The sequence below is a fragment of the Pipistrellus kuhlii genome, unplaced genomic scaffold (assembly GCF_014108245.1).
Source record: "Pipistrellus kuhlii isolate mPipKuh1 unplaced genomic scaffold, mPipKuh1.p scaffold_m20_p_5, whole genome shotgun sequence".
Lineage (NCBI taxonomy): Eukaryota > Metazoa > Chordata > Mammalia > Chiroptera > Vespertilionidae > Pipistrellus > Pipistrellus kuhlii.
In genome coordinates this window covers 7168136-7188948 of record NW_023425551.1, presented here as the reverse complement: position 1 = coordinate 7188948, position 20813 = coordinate 7168136, and the positions used below count along the sequence as shown (strand labels likewise).

The window sequence follows — 20813 nt, the reverse complement described above, 5'->3', positions numbered from 1 at the left end:
TGAAAGACAGGGAGATTAAGTTACATATGTTAAAGGAATTCATTTCATATCTTGAAAACAATAACAAAATTCCTTGGTACTTTACTCTTTAAAATTTTGTAAGTGATCTTGGTATATGTTGAAATATAGGTTTAGATATTATAGAAGTATGTTTATACTAGAGAAGAGTAAGTTGCCAATATAGTTGACTACTCGTTTTGAATCCAATGCTTTCATTAAATGCAATGGCTTAGTTGGGAGCTAAAGGATGAACTAGGCTTATTGATTTCTTGTTTATGCAACATTCTTTATCTTTAGCAAAATTTCAATTCTGCGCTGAAGGGTGAGCCACTTACATGAATAATCTTTTATCATGCAAAACTTAAAGGGACAGTTTACGATTATCATTTTATTAAAGAGTTCAAGGTTTACTGAGTCTTAATATAATCTTATATTAAGGAACAGAAAGCCAGGTTGAGGTTGGACCATCCCCAGAGAGCAATTTATTATTTGTGCTACCGCCTATACAAGGCTGCATTTTTTATTTTATTTTATTTTACTTTATTTTTTGTCTTTTCAGAAGGAGATGAAGGGAGAAATAGAAGGTTGTTATCCCTTGGAAACCGAGCTGGGTTCTCTAGACACACATATTGGCTTAGTAAACTCACTCAGGTGTTACAAACCTGATCAGGGATTCTCTGCTTTGAAAAACAGTATTGTGCAGAGATAACATTTTTATATGCATCATATGCCATAGATGCCAAGAGCATTAAATACATGGAAATGTGGATGCCTATAATATAAAACTAGAAAAAATTTCACAAAACTCAAGACCATTTTGATTATTTCCAGATTATTTCTATTTTGGTAATATCTAGGCGATAAGATTATGGATAACTTTTATTTTCCTCTTAATATTTTCTAAATTTTCCACAATGAGTCAGTACAATTGTTTTTAAACAAAGAAAATTTTTTAAAATGTGGTTTAAAAAAAAACAAAACAGAATTCTCAAACATAGGATTTTTGTACTCCAATGGAAGAATATTTGGCAATGTCTGGAGACATCTCTGTGTTATCACAACTGGGGGAAAGCTACTACTGGAATCAAGTGTAGTGGGTAGAGGCTAGGGGTGCTGCTAAATATCCCACAATGCACAGGACAGCCCCCCTCAAAAAAGTTATCCAGTTTAAGATGTCAATAGTGCCAAAGCTGGGAAACCCTGCTCAGCAGAGAGAAGACTTACGTTCAGTGTAGATATCAGAGTCAGTGTCTGTGCTGCCCGAAATGGTGAGAAGGGCTTGAGATCCAATACTATTCAAGTCAACCTTTTCAATATCCGACACCATAGAATTCACGACATGCTGGTCGAAGAGAGCAGGTCTGGCAATCTGCATAGAAAAGGTTGTTGTTTTTTAATCACTAGACTACTTTAGTGATAGTCTATATAAAGGAAAGTTTTAGCTTCTAGAATCTAGAGAAACATTTCCTTCATGAAAAAGTATCATAAGTATTTTCTTACTTTAAAACTAAAAAGCAATAACTGAGCCTCATGATCATCTCTGATAAAAGTTTGAAAACTATTTTGGACTTTGAAAATGAATGTTTTAATTCATAGGGGTGTGCAGGAAGCAGATGATCAATGATTCACTCTCATCATTAATGTTTCTATCATTCTCACTCTCTCCCTCTCCCTCTCTGAAATCAATAAAAATATATATTTAAAAAACACATAAAAATATACAAACATGCAGTTTAATTTTAAAATTGCTTTTTTTCCTCCTCTATTAAGAAAGCCAAATGAGAAAGCAGTTTTAAAACGTGTTGGTTTTGTGGGTTTTACAACATTAAATATCACATGGGCTCATTTCTTTCAAATTTAATTGTTGTTACTTAGATTCATGTGGCAAATAAGAGTTTTACATTTTACATCGCATTTGAATTATGTTTTTACTTTTATTTTGAAGTAATTATAAATTTGTAACAAACTTTCAAAGTCAGTGCAGAGTGCAACTATCCTCAGTATCTACTGTTGCTGACCCCATATATACAAAGGACCAACTCTATTTCCATATGCTGTCTATCTAGCTTCTCCTAATATCACATCTTACATGACCATTGTATATTACCCAAGTCAGGACATTAACTACTCTATAGAAGTAATTCAAATTTTATCAGTTTTTCCACTAATGCCCTTTCTCTGTTCTAGAATCTCACAATGTATTTAACTCCTGCCTACATACTCTCCACACTCTGCAAGTCCCTCTGCCTTTACTATTAGAAGGTTCATGTTTGAGCTGATGACTCAGTGCCCTCGGCTTGCTAACGTACCTGAGCAAGATGCAAGAAAGATGTTTGTCGTTTCAAAGAGGATACAAATCTTCGCACAATAGGTATTTTCTTGTCAGTCAGAGCTTCTGGCAAGTTTTCCAAGGATGAAACAACCCACTGTTCCCAATTTTTAGCAAAATTTCTTATGTCTGCTAATAAGCTACAAAAGAAAAAACCCCACACAATATGTTCAATGCTAAGTTGTTCAAATGCATTAAATAAATGTGGTGTAATGAGGTGAACAATTATTGTATGATTCCAAGACATGGCTTTTGATGTCAGCCTATGGCTGGCATTTATCATCTTGCTCAATATACTCAGTCTCCTCAAGCTGCAGTTTCCTCATCTGTTGAGTGCAAGTAAGAATAGTATCCATGTCACAAGATTATGATGAGAATTATGTGAAATAATTCATGAAAAGTGCTTAGATTAAAGCTTGTCATGCACAGTGTTTAATAAATAATTATTGTCAATATTAACTCGTGATTCAATCATTTTCTATAAAATATTCCTGGGAAATATAAGTATGCATTTGATTTCTCATATTTTAGCTTCTTGAGAGCCCATCACATTGGAAGTGACATCATTTCAGATATGTAATATTAGCTTATAGTAGCATATTAGTATAATCCAAATATAACTCTGAAATAAATTATCAAAAATGTTCTCATTAGAGGACCCTATTTCAAAATCGCAAATGTTGGTTGTGTTTATACTATGAAAACATATAAAAATTTTAAAAATCATTTAATAATCTACTGATTATATATAAATAAAACAGATTTAAATATATTTGGAATGGTGCTTAAGTTGAGGACTGAGATGGTACAGGAAAAAAGAGCAGATAGTTTGGGGTTAAATAGACTTCAATTAAAATATAGGCTGACTCTAAATAACAAGCAAATAAATTAAATAAATATAAAATAATAAACTAACTTCTCTCTGCTCCTGGCTTCCTCATTTGTAAATTTAGGATCATAATTGCTACTTGGAATTGGGTTAAAAAAGCTCCAATTGGTAAGTAATTAGTTCAATAAAGAAAGTATAGTGATTTTTCAATGCTAGAAACCTCTGCAACCATTTGAAACGATGTTGATCTGTGTTGTTGATATGAAAACTTTTCACTGCATACTGCCATAGTATGTATACGATGGTTTTACTTTTTTAAATGTACATATTTACAGTTATTTCTAGAAATCAGTCTGTGAGATAATAATTAAGACATTAAGAAGATGGTGAGATTTTGAGTAATTTTTTAATGTAATTACACGTTTTTTCATTCCCTACAATGAACATTAATTACTTGCAAACTTAGGGGTAAATATGTCATTTCTTTCAGGCTTATTGTGTGTATTATTGGCTGGACCTACCTTTCAGGCATTTCTTGCATTGTTGCAGGAATGAGTACATCTGTAAGAACCTTAATCACAGCAAAAGAGAGTTATACATTCTTACTTAGTATTTCTGTAAAAAGACATTATTTGACAATTGCATTTATTCCTAGCTTTCAAGGGAATAACATGTTAATTCATTTCTGAAACTTAGACTTTTATCTCTAAAAGCAATGCATGCATGAGGTAGGGGTATGTGTGTGTGTTGTGTGTGTGTGTGTGTGTGTGTGTGTGTGTTTAAAAGGTAGGGAGATGGAGATGGAACCGGTTTGGCTCAGTGGATAAAGTGTCGGCCTGTGGACTGAAAGGTCCCAGGTTCGATTCCCGTCAAGGGCATGCACCTTGGTTGTGGGCACATCCCCAGTAGGGGGTGTGCAAGAGGCAGCTGATCGGTGTTTCTCTCTCATAGATGTTTCTAACTCTCTATCCCTCTTTCTAAAAAATCAATAAAATATATTTAAAAATTAAAAATAAAAAAGTAAAAGGTAGGGAGAGGGGAATATCTAAAAACATTGCAATTACTAGGTTAGGCAGGTGACACTAACAGTGGGTATTCCTGCTAAATGTCTGGCTAGAAGACCAACTGGCTCCTGTTGTCTTTGTTCAGGCTGTCTTTGTGATCCTTCTGTAGATACTTGGGGACTCTTACTTGGTTTGAAAACAAAAATGACAATAATGCATTAAAGCTGGAGATTTTAAAGATTTTTCAAGTTATTAGTCCTGGGAGAGTGCTTAATTCTGCTCTTCCCCAAAACACTGACATTATGGGGGAAAAAACCACATACACACACACACACATTGTTATTTAATCTGAAAACACCTTGAACAGTTAATAAAAATTAACTGTGTCCATGTATAAGTATGCCGCATTTAGAATTATTCTTAGCTATAAATAAAATTGATTTTATTTTTATATAAACTTAAATTAAAATACATATACTATTAAATATACACTATTAAACTGCTTGCTTTCTCATCAGAAAAAAAAAATTAATGGTGTTGCTCCAGCCAGAAATAACAAATTTATTAAAAATATATTGCAGAAATGTAGACAGAATGCTCTTAAAAGAAATATATGCTAGTAGTTTGTGTTTAAAAGAACCCAAAGAACTTACCTTATAAAGAATTGAGTCGCAAACACAGAAAATGTCAATGATAACAGGGTTTTCAAGCAGGGGAAGGAGATGATCAGGCATACCTTGCCAAAAGTGTAACAAGAAATGCTGGATCTAGTTGCAGGGCAAAGATTACATACATTACGATTTTTGCTTCAGCTCATATAAAGAATAGAACAAGAATGTATTTCTAGTACGGTCAGCAAAGCATTTTTTGTCACTCTTACCTCTTCAAAGTTCCCATTAATTGCATTGTCCAGGATGCATTGGCAGTGAGTTTTGTACATCATTATGAGGGTATCTACCTATTTAAAGGAAGAAAAAGCTTAGCCACAGCATCCTTTCAACACTGCCTTCATTTGTTCATTCATTCAACACACATTTATTAAGCTCCTGTTATATACCAAGCATTGTGCCCCATGCTTCAGCTAACACACCTCAATCAACTTCTCACTGGGCAGTCCCATCTTTTCTGTCTGAAGAAAGCAGGTGCTGAGCTCTAGCCCACCCCTCTTTCTAGGAACTGTAAAGTTATCTGGGGAACTTGGCTACTGGTGAAGAAGGTGAAAGGCGGGGTTCAGGGCCCTCAAAGGAAAAAATGAGTGCTAATCCCTGGTGCTCATAATGGGGACCAATGGGAATGACTTAGAAACCAGGGTTATGTAAGCACCTTGATACCTGGCTGAGATAATGATCTACAGACCAGTTTTCAGGTTGACTGGTGAGGAGTTCCTTGGAAGCCAACAGAGAAACAGAAATAAACTATTGGAATATGTTCCTCACTTCTCTTTTTCCTTTTTTGCTCTCTCCCCACCTTTCTCTCTCATCAGGTAAAGTCTTTACAATACGTAGGAATCCTCTCCTCAAAGGTGCTCAACCATACCCTCCCCCAAAAGAACTGTGTTCCCTGAGGTGCCACTGATTTCCACAGGTTTCTCCACAAACTGCCACATGTTAACATTTACAGGAGCTACCTTAAATCTGAAGTCATAATTTCACACATTACATCTTTAAGGTAAAAAGGATGGAAGAAGAGAACAGTAGGAAGTGGAAACACTTCAGGAGATTTGCTTAGAATCAGCATTTGAGAATAACCTTCGATACTTCACCTGTTCTTAACTGGCAGAGTAGGTGTCATCAGAAGGAACCCCAGAAGTTACTGTCTGCCTGTCTACCAATAGTTCTCTTATTAATGTATTATTCTCATTTCTGGATTCTACAGTAATACAACTGAGCATTAGTTCATCATATTCCTCTATCTTTGCACCTCAAAATATGACCAAAGATGTTTTCCTCAAGTGCTAATGAAAAATGAACTCCAGTTTAAAAAATAATGTCGAAATTGTGCCCTGAATTAAAAATAGATACTGCTATTAGTCAGCTAATAGGTATACAAAAATGACTTCAGAAATTCAGAAATAGAGGAGGATTTAGCCACATGTTTTATTACATAAACACTGGGGGGAAATCATGTTGAGGATTATTTACAAACTAAATCCCATGAAAAAAATTTCTTCCTTAACTTTCAAAAACACTTGCAACTGTCAGAGAACCAAGAATTTTAGAATTGAAAAGAAGCTTTGTGACAATCTAGTGCATGACCTTGCATTCATCTACATTCTGTTCTGCAGAAGTGCTTGATAATTCTTTACCAAAATTAAATGGAGTACATCCCAAACATAAAGCTTATGATTTACAACCTGCCTGTGATAGATGCATTCTAGTATTTTCTTCCTTCATACTGAGTTTTAAATTAAAAAAAATCTTTAGTCTTGTAATGTTTATTTTACCATCTTCTGATGATGTACTATCATGGAGATGGTAAATAATTAATTGGAAAGTGTTTGATCGATGTTAGTAAACACTTGTCCCTTCAATAAATCAGTCCATGATGTTTGAGTATGCAGATTTCTGACTGCTTCCTGCAAGTGGCATGAGATTCCTAGCAAAGGGAGATATGGAACCAACATATCAGAAAATCAATAGTGAAGTAGCTTTCATTGATACCTTTTCTTTAGAAATGCATCCTTGGTACACAAGGTGTTGAGCGCTGGGGAATTCCGGGAGAAGTGTTCCAGTTTTTGAGCTAAGTGAATATTTACGAGTGAAGCCACCCTATAATTTAGAAAAATGGAAAGAAATAAAATCATTATTAAAAATACAATTATAATAAGATAAGGACCCATAAAATTTCATTCTTTGTCCTAAAACCCATGGGAAATTTGAGATTTAGGTAAACTGTTTAAATTGTGTAACTGAATCAACAAGACATGTCAACAGAATTATTGTTTCCATACCATAAATAGTTTCATAGTCAGGATAAATTTCCTATTACTTTGGATTTTAGCTTTGAACATTTTCTAGTTTTCACAACTTTTAGAGATTTTAGTTCACATTTTGAAAGGTCTACTATTAGAACTATTAAAATTATTATAACTCTGAGAGAATAAAGAATTGCCAAACCCAGCTTCCTTATTTATGAATTAAAGAAATGTAAGTTAATTTAATTATTCAGTCTCAGAGATAATTAACTGTAGAATTTTGATTAGAGTCGAAGTCTTCTAACCCCCAAACCAGTACTCTGGACTTTCTCCCCTCAACCTTCCCCCAACCCTAAATGAAGATATTTGTTCTTTAGAATCTCTTGGGGAAAACACATCTCTATCTGATTTTGGGTTTTAGCCCTGTTAACCTTTAGTTATGGAAATGGATAATGGTAATCATTGTGTGAAAATTACAGATAGAATACGAATAAATGTTAAGAGTAACTTTATACTTTTAGAATAATATGTATAAAATATATTTATGATATGGAATATACAGATTTTAACACACAATATATTTAAAAAAAATACCCACTAAGCATAGAATTTTTAAATTACATTCATCAAAAGACACTATAGAATGTTGAGTTATGCCACCAACAGTGAGAAGTTATTTACAACCCAGAATTTCACTCCTGCACATGTGCACTTGAAAAATATTCATAGAAATACTGTTTTCCAAGGAAAAGTTTCCACCAACAATGGAATAAATGCATTGTGATATGACATTTTTATACAATATAATACTATACAGAGTACAAATAAAGGTACTAGAACTACATGTATTAACATTGATGAATCACAAAACCTAATGTTGAATGAAACCAGAAAGCCACAGAAAAAAAAATGAATCCATTTCTATGAAGGGAAAATAATAAACAATGCATTGGTAATAATAAGATGGACAATAATAAACAATATGTAAAATTTACTATCTTAATCATTTTTTAAGTATACAATTCAACAGTATTAAGTATATTCAGGTTGTTATGCAATTATCACCACATGTTTAGGTATTCATTCATAGTGGTAACCTTTAAGGAAAAACAAAGGACTGATTAAGACCAAATTCTGGAGAGCAGAAACTTTTGGTGTCATGGGGAGGGAAATGATTGGGATAGGGCACACTTCTCTCTTTTAAGCTATGAGGTACATCTTCAGTTTTTAATCTTATGATTATTTTTAAAATTGTGTGTGTGTATGTGTGTGTGTGTGCTGCGAATAATATTACATTTCCCAATAAAAATTTGAGTGTTAAAGAAACACATATTAAAGAACAAAATATATGTTCTATTTTAATATTTATTTAAAGCTCTCATGTTGATAAATAATAGTTTTGTGTAACAGAAGCTATCAATTGTGTGGAATATCAAGAGTGCAATGGGGGGGAAAGGAGGACCTATGTAATATGTTCAATAGTAAAGATTTCTTTTTTTTAAAAGAGTGCTACTGGAAGGAAAGGGCTTAAAATTTAAATTTGTTTGAATCTGTTACCAATTGTGTCAAAGCTGTTATAAAATCAAATAAGATCTGTCCAAAACAGAAAACAGAAAAAAAGAAGGATTGATAAATTAGCATAGAAAGTAAAATATAACAATTTTGATTCAAGGAATGTGTTTGCTATTTTAATGGTAGTAGGAGGTGCCAGATCGTAGGCCAGCTGCAGAGATCTGAATTTTTTTTTTCAACTGATGACTTCAGTACTCTTGAGTAAACTATTTTAAAATCTTATTCCCAAAAGAAAATAGAAAGGAACCTACAGAAAAGAAGCCATATGATTAGAAGGCAAGAGGGTCTGATTTATGAGGAAAGATTAAAGGAATTCAGTTGCAGTCTGGCTAAGTGATGACTAAGAGAGAGCATGATAACACTCTACAAATATTTGAAGAGCATATACCAAGAAGGAAGGATTTGTTATTTATCTTGGTACAAAGTTGTTGAACTGGCCATGAATAGTTGATGTTAAGGAGAAGGAAACTCAAGCTATCAGGGAAACTTCCTGGTTGAAATGTATGAAATGGCAGAAATTGAGATACTAAGGGACTTTTTCCTTAAGAAATAATGGCAAATCAGTACTTTAGCTGGTTAAAACACAATAAAATTTGAAGCACTACATTTATGAATAAAAACTATCAAAATTCATACTACTGACTGATAATTACTCTTACCATCCTCTTTCTTTTTTGTTTTGCTTTTGTTACTTTTGTCTGCTTTTATACTAAGAACTACTTAAAGCTTTTTAAAAAGTATAGATTAAAAATTAATAAATACCCTTGTACTCACCACCTTGATTAAGACATTAGACATTTGAAACGTTAAAGCAGCTTCTATAGCTCTCTCTAATCTCTTTCCCTTCCTTCCTCAAAGAAATAATTAATATTCTGGATTTGGTTATTATCATTCCTATTCAGATCTCTAAGATTTACTTCATGTGTAAATATTCTTAAGCAATAAGTACTATTGCTTTAAAAATGGTACAAAAAAGTATGTATCCTTGTAAGTTCAATAAGCTTTTTTCACTCAACTTTAGGTTTTTAAAACTAATCTAATTTGGCTCTTACAGTTATAGTTCAGTCCTTTCTAAAGAAGTATAGTGTTCTCTCATTTAAATATATATAAAACATGTTTTCCCATTATATAATAATGGCCTTTTAATTTTTAATATTCTGAAATTATAAACAATACTTTTATGAACATCCTCAGACAAGCCTTCTGTGCTCAGTGTGAAGGTTTCTCTAGGAATGCAGTTATAAGGTGTGTGCACCTTCAATTTTACTGCTTACTGTCCCTAATACTGCTTATGAGAGTTCCTTTCCTCCACATTCTCAAAACTGTATTTTTAGACTTTTTAATTGCTCATATTCCAATAATAGTTAAATAATTACTCACAGTTTTAATTTGCATTTCTCTAGTTAAAAGTTTGAATTGAGCCCTTTTCATATGTTTATTGGCAAAAATGGTATCCAAAATATTAGGGCCACATGTTCTGGAACCTGATCAGTCAGAATGGGCTCTATGAACAACATATTATGCAGTAGTCATTCTTTTTATCTTGTGAGATCTGCCTGTTCATCTTCTTTACTATATTTATATTGTGTTGTCTTATTATTTTTGAGTTGAATACTTTACATATTCCCAAATGGTACTGTTCAATAGAACTTTCTGTGATGATGAAAATGCTCTTCTTTAATTTGCACTTAACTAGTACCATTCTATAAGCATGAAAGAGTTCATTCCTTACATATAATGAATGCCTTAGGGCTACACTCCCTCTGGGCATCCTAATTGGAAGAGCTGGGACTTCCTTTAAACTCTTCAAACTCTTTTTTCCTATTATTTTCACTCACTGCAGATGACCTAACTGACCACTGACTAATTCCTCAGAGAGAAGTCTGAAGCCACCAAACTACTTCAATTTCTGCCACAAAATCTGCAAATCTACTTGCATCCGAACTTAAACTTTCCACCTCCAGTTTTAATGAAAGGAGTGTTCCTTCTCCGGAGCCACTTCCTTCGTCCATGCCCACCTTCAGTGACCTTGTGCTCTCAACTTTCCCCTCTCTGTCTTTCATATCTACAGTGTCTACTCTTACCAGATGTGCTTTACCCACATTAGAATGATTGTCTAATTGTTCCTAAAAACTAAATTTTAAGCCCTTCCCCAAGTATCACCCTCAATGTGACTAAATTTTCTATATTCAATATACCACTTCCCACTCATTTTTAAAAGTATATTTTTATTGATTCAGAAATGAAGAAAGAGGGAGAGGGAGAGGGAGAAGGAGAGGGAGAGGGAGAGGAAGAGGGAGAGGGAGAGAGAGATGATGAGAGAGAATCATTGATGGGGTTCCTCCTGCATATCCCAATCAAGCCCACAACATGGGAATAGAACCATGATCTCCTGGTTCACAGGTCAATGCTGAACCACTATGCCATGATGGTCAGTCTTCCCCCTCATTTTGTAAACAAATCAAACCCAGCTCTCCACTGAAAATGCTCTCCCTGAAGTCATTAATTATCTCCACTTAACTAGTCCCATTGATATTTTCCAGTATCTTGACGACCTTTTAGTGCCATTTCATAGTAGTAGCCATTCCCTTTTATTGGAAGCAATTTTTTTTTCTCTCAGCTCTCTGCCACAATATTCTCCTCCTCTTAGCGCTCTACATTTTCTTCAGTTATCTTGTTAACTTTTTCTTCTATCTCCCTTTTCACAACTCTTATAACCTCTTCTCATTTATTTGTTTCTAGACATTTTAATCCATTACCCTGGCTTCAGTCACTATTAAACTAAATATCTAAGTCCTCTTTCTTGTCCTAACACTGTGATGCTGCTAAACATCCTACAGAGCGCAGGACATTCCCCACAACACAGAATTATGTGGCCCCAAATGTAAATAATACCATGTCTGAGAAACCCTAATCTGTGCTGTTCCAGCTGTAAAGACCACTTTCCCACTCCCTTCCCCTACTGCACTCCTCCTCTAAATTCCCACTTCTCAGTTTTTTCCTTAAATGTCATTTCCTCTGGGAAATGTCCTTAGCCACTTCACCTATGTTAACTACCATGAGACCCTTTATAATCACTTAAGATATGTTTTCCTGCTACAATGTAAAGGGTCAAGTCTACCCACTCACTATTGTGTTCCCTAGTCTCTGTAACTCCATAGATCTATCAATATATTGACCATGGGTTTTAAAAAATAGAACTTTACTGAGAACATTTTAGAAAGCAAATGTATCTCTTAATCTCAATTTCCTCAGTTATAAACTAGCAATGTTAACATCTATTTTTCCCTATCTCACAGTTATTCACGTTCAAGTCACCAGAAATATGAACATTAATCAGTATTAATGTTCAAATGATTTACATTGAAAGTCTTGGGTCCTGAGCAAACTATAATGGTCACCTTAAGTACAATTTTTTTTTTCAATTTTGTTAAACAAATATTTTATTATTTTTTAAGTATCTAGTGTAGTTCTGAGCCTTTCGAGAATCCTTATGGTGTTCATGTCTATAATCATTATCATAATGGCACTCTATTATTGCTTCAGGTATGTTTAGAAAAATAGGCTACATAGTCTAACCAAAATCATTTATTTTCACTTTATCGACAAAATCTACACCTGAATTTGTCATGGGCTCTTCTGAGGATGAAGCAGAAGACTTGAGGTACATTTTCCTATTATTCTGTAAATCAAGGCCTGCCATACACGTGCTGTATCAGCTGACAGTGTGCTAGTACACCATCTCCACCAAAGTGGCAGAAAAAACACCAGAGAGAAGTCACTTAAATTCCCTGTTGACATAAACTTTAGTCAATATGCTTGCACTTTCACAATTGTTCATCTAATAAAGAGCTATTATTTCATTGATAAAGAGAGCAGCCTAGAGCATTTTATTATATCACTAGCCATTAAATACATTTAAAAACACTGGTGGGAAGAAATTGGTCATTTCAGAAGATTGGGGTTTTATATTTTTTTCTTAAGATAATGTGCTTGCATCATTTCACCAAACTAATGGAGCTACCATTTACCTCAGGCCCAGATTCACCACCCACCACAGTGTCATGTGCCCTTAGCTCAGTGGCACCTCTTTTTCAGTTAACTTGATAATGAAGGCCTTATCATGAGCTTAATTAGCCATGCAGTCCCTAATGGTCGTCTAACTCATTTAGATAAAGTCAGTTTGCTGATCTGTGGTTTGGTTGGGGGCTGGTAGGAGGAGGGGAGTCTAGGGATAAAGTGAGGGGGGATGGTATAAGGTGCTCTTTCTCCCTAGCTCTCCCACCTCCACCATCCACAGCTCCCCTCCTTGAAGAAGTGGACAGCAGAGTGACTAATACATACACACACACACACACACACACACACACACACACATGGTTAAAACAAACCATAATATTGAAACAAACCGTAACATAACATTTGGTCTTCTAGATAACTATTAAAGGTTTTATTTAAACAGGGATATTCTAAACTGCAATTCTTTCCATATCCTTAGCATTGGGCTTTCTGTTTACTATTAAATGGAAATTTCTTTGATCAGTAAACATCTGATGTTAGGAATGGATATTTGAAAAATCACCTGTCCTTGGTTAACTGGAAGGTGTGCAGTAGGTCCATGCAAGGAAAACCATTAGCTGCCTCAGGTATAACTTAGCTCTGTCTGATGACATCAAGTTATTTGAGGAGCTCCTAATAAATAACATTTATTTCTATATTTGCCAATAAGGATGATTAACACTCACTTCTCAGTTTGCAACACATATTGTATTATAGCAAATGTAAAACAGAAGAAGTGAAAGTAATTCTTACCTCATTCTTAAGCTTGCTTCCAGAAAACCTAAAAAATCAGTATATTTTCCATTAGTTAAAAATACACATATACAGTAATAACTATCAAGAAAATGCACACAACCTGCAAAATAGCATACTATGATTAGTGAAATAAATCTGGAGAAATTTATTTGATGTTCAAAGAGATCCAAACATATTTTTCAACTTAATAAAAAATAAGTCTACTAAGGAAAAGTAAGATTAAGAATATGTAGGGAAGTCTGGTAAGATTTGAGGCAAACAAAAAATACTTGACATTAAATATCTGTGCGTGTTCTGACTATAATTGCACTTTAAATTGGGTAGGTAGTGGCTAGTAAGCCTCCATCAAGTCCTTTGTAATATCTGAGTTCATCTTAGTAAGACTCGGGTGACTACATTTATTTTTTCCCACAGGACACTTCAGTTTTAAAAATTATTCATTCTTTGAGAACTAAGAGCAATTATTGATAGAGATTTAATTATTCTGAGCACTGGAATTTAAAAAATAATAACTGTATATAACTGGGTTTCACTGAATGTCACTTCGCTTGTGAGTTACTTCCTTTTGAGAGTTAATGGCAGAGCAGAGCAAATGTGTTCTTTACATTCATTTGTGTTTTTCCTTTCACAGAGACTCAAAAAGGTGAGTAGTTTTATCTTACTAAGGTAAGCTGGGAGTCAGGACATATGTGATCGGAGACAATTGTAATAAACTTTTCATATGTGTAAGGTACTGGTCAAGCACGTCGATATTCAAACAGGTTTGTCTCTTAGCAAAAGAAAAACACACTTTGAATTCCTGCCTTTATTTTTACTGAATCCCGCCTAAAACAGTTGGTTCAGCTTTATGCATAAATACTAATTTAAAAGCAATTCTGCTTCCCTGATTTGTTCTTGTTGTTGTTGTTATTCATCTCTCTAGAATACCTGTTTTGCCATTAATTTGTCACTAATGATTGTGAGTTATATAAATTGTGTGGTAATCTAGACCACATCACAGTAAATATCCATACAAAGTTGTAATGAAGGCCTGATGCTTAAAAAAATATTTTTATAAGTAAAATTAGTAAGTCATTCTATTCAATAAATATCATGCATATTTAAAGAGAGGCAGAGAATTTGTTGGAAGGTATTAGAATCCTACCTTGTCAGGCCTTTTCCAGAATAAACGGAGTGGTAATATGCACTGCTTTCTTTGATGCCAATCCCATAATAATGATACCTAGAACGAGGACAGGAACCAGCTGTGTGTTAATGAAAGGAAAAAGGATACTAAAGTATAACTGAAATAAAGCTCAAGTAAGAACTACAACCCATTGAGCACCTTCCTTTCCTGATTTTTTTTTTTTCAAGTAACATCTTACTAGCTAAATCCCTCTTTGATGGTAACTAATCTTACTTATGTTTTAAGTATATTTAAAATGTCCTTTTGGCTCTTGACTTGATAAAAAACAAAAACCCTACTGCCAATTTCCTTCAAACCTTTAAAAAGTTAGGTTTCAAAGCAAAAACAAAGTAATTTTAGGCACTTAAATTTGTAAATGTATGCATTGGCTCTAAGTATATACATAGAATGTATCTATTTACAAATGGCTCTATTCAATTTGAATTTCATCAACATAATAAAAAATTATAGATTTCCTTTGTAGTGTATCTGATAGAGAAAACAGTATAACATTACATGTGAGGAAGTCATTGATATCATGCATAGGAATATATAGGAAGCCTGTGGCCCTCTAAAAGTTGTTCCTCATGTGGAATGAGAAGCCCAATTCACTATCATTTTTCCTTCAAACTTTTGTACAACAATGGGGGGGGGGGGACTGTGTCATGAATCAATAGCAATGTGAGTCACAGAATGTGTCACGAAGAATTTGTTATAAATGTGTCCAGGAACCCTGAGCCACAGGTAAGTATAGGACCTTATCTAGTCTCAAGTTGTGGCATATTCTCCTAGACTACAGACTCCTGGCATATGACACACCTAAGTGCAAAGACTACAAATGTTGTGCAGAAGCTAGTCGAATAATGGGTGTCTAGTGAGGGCGGCCACAGCCAGATAACCTCTGCTTTCAGTCTCCCTCTCCCACCCAAGCAGCACCACTACCTGGTGGTTACCTACCATTTCGATTTGCATTCACCCAAGATCAGGGAAGGGACGAGACAGAAGAGAACAAGGGGGTCCCAGTGTAACCAGATTTAACTTCATTTCTTAGCATCACCGTCTGAGTTGGAAGTGGACAAGTAAGGTTTTAAGTCCCAGGGCCCTTTTTCTGACCTCAGCAATAAAGAGATTTGTCACTAAAAGGCATGCATACAGCATCCTGTACTTAAAATCTGAGCACAATTTAAAATGTGGTAGAGATGGGAGAATTTCTTTTCTAAAATAATGTAAGTAAATCTACTAACTCCTGTAATCCTACAACTGAGACAGTATAACCCTGTTTATTGCTATCAGAACCACTTGTTCTCCATAGATAACTTGTGCTTCCCTACCTTAGGGCCTTTGCTTTGCTGAGCTCTCTCTCCACTGGCAATATTCTTCCTTCACGCCTCCTTTCTTATCCATGCCTCAAGGCATTAATGCATGAAGCTTTGCCTGTTCTCTGGTAAAAACTGATTTATCTTTCCTTTGAACTCCTCTTATGTTCATCCCATGTAGCTTTATACTACATACCATTGGTATGTGTAAACATATGGCTTACCTCCCCTACTAAATTATAAGATTTGGAAGAAGAGTATTGTATCTTTTCTTTCATTGTGTTCCCATTAGACATTACTATGAAGGAAAAAAATCTAATTTTTTGGATGAATCAATGTTCCTTGTTTAAAAATTTAGAAACTGATAAAACACAAATTATCTTACAGCCAATAGTTTTCAACAACCTCCTCCTAGCACTGTGTATTTCCAGTTCTCCAGTAAAAGACTGGTGTTGAACAAATGTTGTATACCTAACCATGTGTATAAAGAGCATGGAATCAGTGTATTTAGGTGGTAAGAATGTCGTTAGGAATATAAATATCTCTTTTGCAATGACCATTGTAATGCTTTAGCACGTTTCATATCCAGTATTTTTCTGGGGCTGATAATATAATTTTCCTCCTTTAATCTTCCTTTTAGTCTATCTGGTTACATGTTATGATCCGAGTGATGATTCAGTGTCTTTGAGAACAGAGAAGAGATAACAAATGAGCAACTCTCTGTCCTCCTAGCAGCTAAAAGCAAACCTCATAAAAGTGGGAAAAGCCATTTCATGCAACATTTACATGGATTTTTCCTCTCACTTGAAACATTTTGTAGCATTATTTTGTTGTTAATACTTTCCCCTAAAATAAACTTGATAGGAAATATTTGCCACAAATACTCTAGCATAACAAAATATATACTGGTGCACATTAAATAAAAAGGTGAAGTTTTCACTGTTTTAATTTATATACCACTACCTGATGCCTATTCCTAGGTTACTCTGAATAAAGATTCCCAAACAATCTCTAAATGTTTAATTTTTTTTTTTACCAATTTTTAATACAGAAGATAAATAATAAATGCTCTAAAATCCTGGGTATGATTAGCTAGTTTCTTTAAGAAAATGAATTCATAACCCAAGTAGTCTTTGTGAACTAACAAAATTGTACTCATTCATTAGCATCAACTATACTTAGCTTTATATTAGAAATAAACAATTATTCACTAGTTTTTAATGTCTACATTTTAAATTTAATATGTTCTGAAATATACAACATGTTAATAGGACAAATGCAATATTGCTGCCTTTTTTTTACTACTAAAATATTTACATTGCGTCTAATACTTTTCTTCATTTGCTGATCTATTTATACCTACACCTATATTTCTTCTTTTCCATTTCAGTCATTATATAGAATTCCTGAAACATATGTTCCCACTGAGCAAGTAGCCTGATGTCCGTTTACACTACACAAATGATAACTGATAAGGAAATGATGGGATTAAGCTGGTCAGGGACTTGCAATAACTTACTATGATAAGAGCAGCTGCCGTATCAGTTTTATTAGCCCACTAAATCACCACTAATAAATAAGATAATAGCTTTTGTCCATCATGTCTGAAAACCAAGATTCAACTGATCAAAGTCTATAAGAAATTAAAATGTAACTTCAAATCAAACAGTCCACCTCTGCATGAAGAGTAGATATTCTCCTTTACTCCTCTGAGTTATTGGGAGCAAGGGTGGGATATGGGCTCTTTTTACTCAAAACTATATCTCTAGGGCTTAGTGAGCTTCAGGACACTCAATAAAATGCTTATTATATAAATAAATATTAATAGTGGATTTTTTTTTACACTATGTATTCTATCTTTGTATTCTTTGAATCTCAAAGACTCTTGTTTAACACCATGCTTTATACATCAATATAAATATGAATGATTGCTCATTCTTGATACAATAACACTTATACATAAAATAAGCAATACTTTTCATTACTCTTTTGTACCGATAGACTGTTGTTTTATTTTTATTTATTCAAAATCTAAATTTAAAGAGATTACAAAGAAAAATAATCAGAGATATATTTTCAGCATCGGTTGCAAATCAAAGAGAAGAGAAAAAAAAGGGCAAAAGCTGAAATAATATAAATAAATATTCAGTAATAGTATATTTAGGGCATTATGCTAAATACTACAATAAAATAAATTTTACAAAATTAATAGTAAAATTGGGAGAAATTATAAATTCCTGTTTTTCCAAAATATGTTTACATCTTCATTTATATTTCTGGTTCATCATTTGTTCATATTTCTAGAGTATATAATAATAACTTTCATAAAATGTAAATTTTGAATTATTAAACAGCCATTAGAAATGATTATTGTAAAGATATCTAATATACCAATATATAGGAATGTTTAGGACAAAATTAAAAGCAGGAAGCAAAACTGTTTGTACTACAAATTTGCTTTTATATAAAACATAAATATATTTCAATAAATATAAAATAATTAAAAATGCCTTATGATGGAAGCTTGAGAAAATGTTAGCTCTTTGAGAAAGAATCCAATAAAAATAATAAAAGTCCAATAAAAAATAAAATTTTAAAATTTAGATCAGAAAAATAAACTTAAAAAAAAACAAAAGTTGGATTAAACAATTGTTTTGTTGACTTGACTGATATCAGAAAGAGGTAGGCTTTACTACCTGACAAAGCACAAGCTGTAGAGCCAAATAAACCTTGACTTACATGCCAATATTGTTATTTTATAGTATCTGTGTGGGCTCAGGCAAGTCAATAATCTTAACTGCAGTGTCCTGATTTGTAAAACACAGGAATTCCAATCTTGTATTGTCATTGCAAGGATTATAGTGTGTATGTATATGTGTGTGTTGCTCAATAAATAATAACTTGAACTGCATTGCTGATATTTTGATACACTAAGTTATTAATTTCATATCATTAAGAATAGAAAGGTTGAGCTGAAACTGGTTTAGCTCAGTGGATAGAGCGTCGGCCTGCGGACTGAAAGGTCCCGGGTTCGATTCCGGTCAAGGGCATGTACCTTGGTTGAAGGCACATCCCCAGTGGGGGTGGGTGCAGGAGGCAGCTGGTCAATGATTCTCTCTCATCAATGTTTCTAACTTTTTATCCCTCTCTCTTCCTCTCTGTAAAAAGTCAATAAAATATATTTTTTTAAAAAGAATAGAAAGGTTGAAAACATATTCATTCCTATACTTTATTAAATTTTCAAAAGAAAACTATGAGGTAGATATTTATAACTTACTTAAATGATGAAAAGCTGAACAATTCATCTAGAGTTATACAGCTTTATATGAAAGTATGAAATTAAAGCTTAGATTTGTCCAACTTTAAACCCTAGGCTTCCAACCACTTGGAAATGCTGCTTTTTGATATGTGCTATCTCCTAAAATTAAAATTGAAGAATATTTCTTAGAAATATATATAAAAAAAAACAACAACAAGAAAACTACCTGGCTAAGAATAATTACATCAAAGCATTACCAATTACAAGATACACAAACTCTACATTTTGCCATTCTTTCAACATCCTTAGTTTACATTGGAAAATTTCATTTTCCCATGATATCAAAACACCAAACATATAATAGCAAGTTATAACAAGCAAATGGTACATCAGGAAGGTAGAAGAAAATTCAAATTGCTAATGCTTTGTTCTTGGGCATGTCTGCTCTTAGATATCAAACAAATTGCCTGCAGTCACCATGTATTGTTACATAAACCTAAACACCGGAGTCTCCCCGTGTCACAAAGGACAGGGTTAATGATTCATCCCTAATCCTAAAGGCTCCTTCTAGGATCAATTGACTTTCTCTGCAGCCTGCCTGCCCTCTGTATACCCTAGGAAGAGGATTTCTCAGCATTGCTTTGCCTCTTTTTTATTATCTATCTACTTCAAACACAAACTGATCTTTCCACCACACACAATTCAGTAGAAATCAAATTCAATAGATATCAGCCAGATAAATTGAGTCAACTTTGAATAAAAGCTGACTTGGTCAGAAGGAAAAATCTAATATATCTTTCAATCTGGCATTTATTTCTCCTTCTCAGGCCACAATACTGTTAACATGAGTTGGAATCAATTACATGAATACTAATTGATAATCTATTATGTATTAGACAAAAGGTAAAATATGAATATAAATGAGACAAAGTCTCTATCCTCAAAATACCCTCTGTTGAGGCGAAGATATAAGTTAACTTCACATTAAGGTAGGTTCCAATAGATTGCCAGGAGAGTACAAAAGAACCTACAGCAAATCAAGAGGCTAAGAAAAGATCCTGAAGAATAGAAAGTTCATGGGACATGCTTTTAAATGGATAATATTTCAATATGCCCATAAGGAAAAGGTCGTTGCAATGGAGGAAGACAGCCTAAACAAGGAAGAGACAGTTGAGGGTGAAGCAATGGATAGTAGGACAATAATTTGAGGAAAGCATAGGCTGCATGCTGAGAAATGAGAACTAGATTATAAAATAGGAAAATGGATTGGGACTAATTCATAATGAACCTTTAATGTCAAAGTGATAAAAAAAATTGTCTTTCATAGTAGAAATGATGAGCTGTTGAAAGTTTCTTAGCACGAGAGAAGCATGATTGAATCTGAACGTTTAGAAGGTCAATTAGAAAAATTGTATTGAACAGACTGGGAGAACTGAGTCAGACCAGGTTACTAAAGTGAGAACCAAGACACAATCAGAGAAGTCCAAAAATAGGACCTCTTTTTTGGCAGGGACTAAGACTGAGTTAGACAATAGGGTTGCCACCAGTCACATGTGGGGTACTGACCACTTGCAATGTGACTAGTGTGAGTTGAGATGTGTTGTAAATGA

At 33.8% G+C, this 20813-nt stretch overlaps 1 protein-coding gene across 1 annotated transcript in view; it reads right to left on the bottom strand.

Moving 5' to 3' along the window:
* RFX6 (regulatory factor X6) overlaps positions 1 to 20813 on the bottom strand; it is a 56341-nt gene that overhangs the window by 11859 nt on the left and 23669 nt on the right. The window contains exons 8-12 of the mRNA XM_036414233.1: positions 5043 to 5120; positions 4816 to 4929; positions 3680 to 3729; positions 2310 to 2469; positions 1225 to 1369 (exon numbers count right to left, since the gene is read on the bottom strand). Coding sequence (XP_036270126.1) covers positions 1225 to 1369; positions 2310 to 2469; positions 3680 to 3729; positions 4816 to 4929; positions 5043 to 5120 — 547 coding nt within the window. The remainder of the gene's footprint in view (positions 1 to 1224; positions 1370 to 2309; positions 2470 to 3679; positions 3730 to 4815; positions 4930 to 5042; positions 5121 to 20813) is intronic.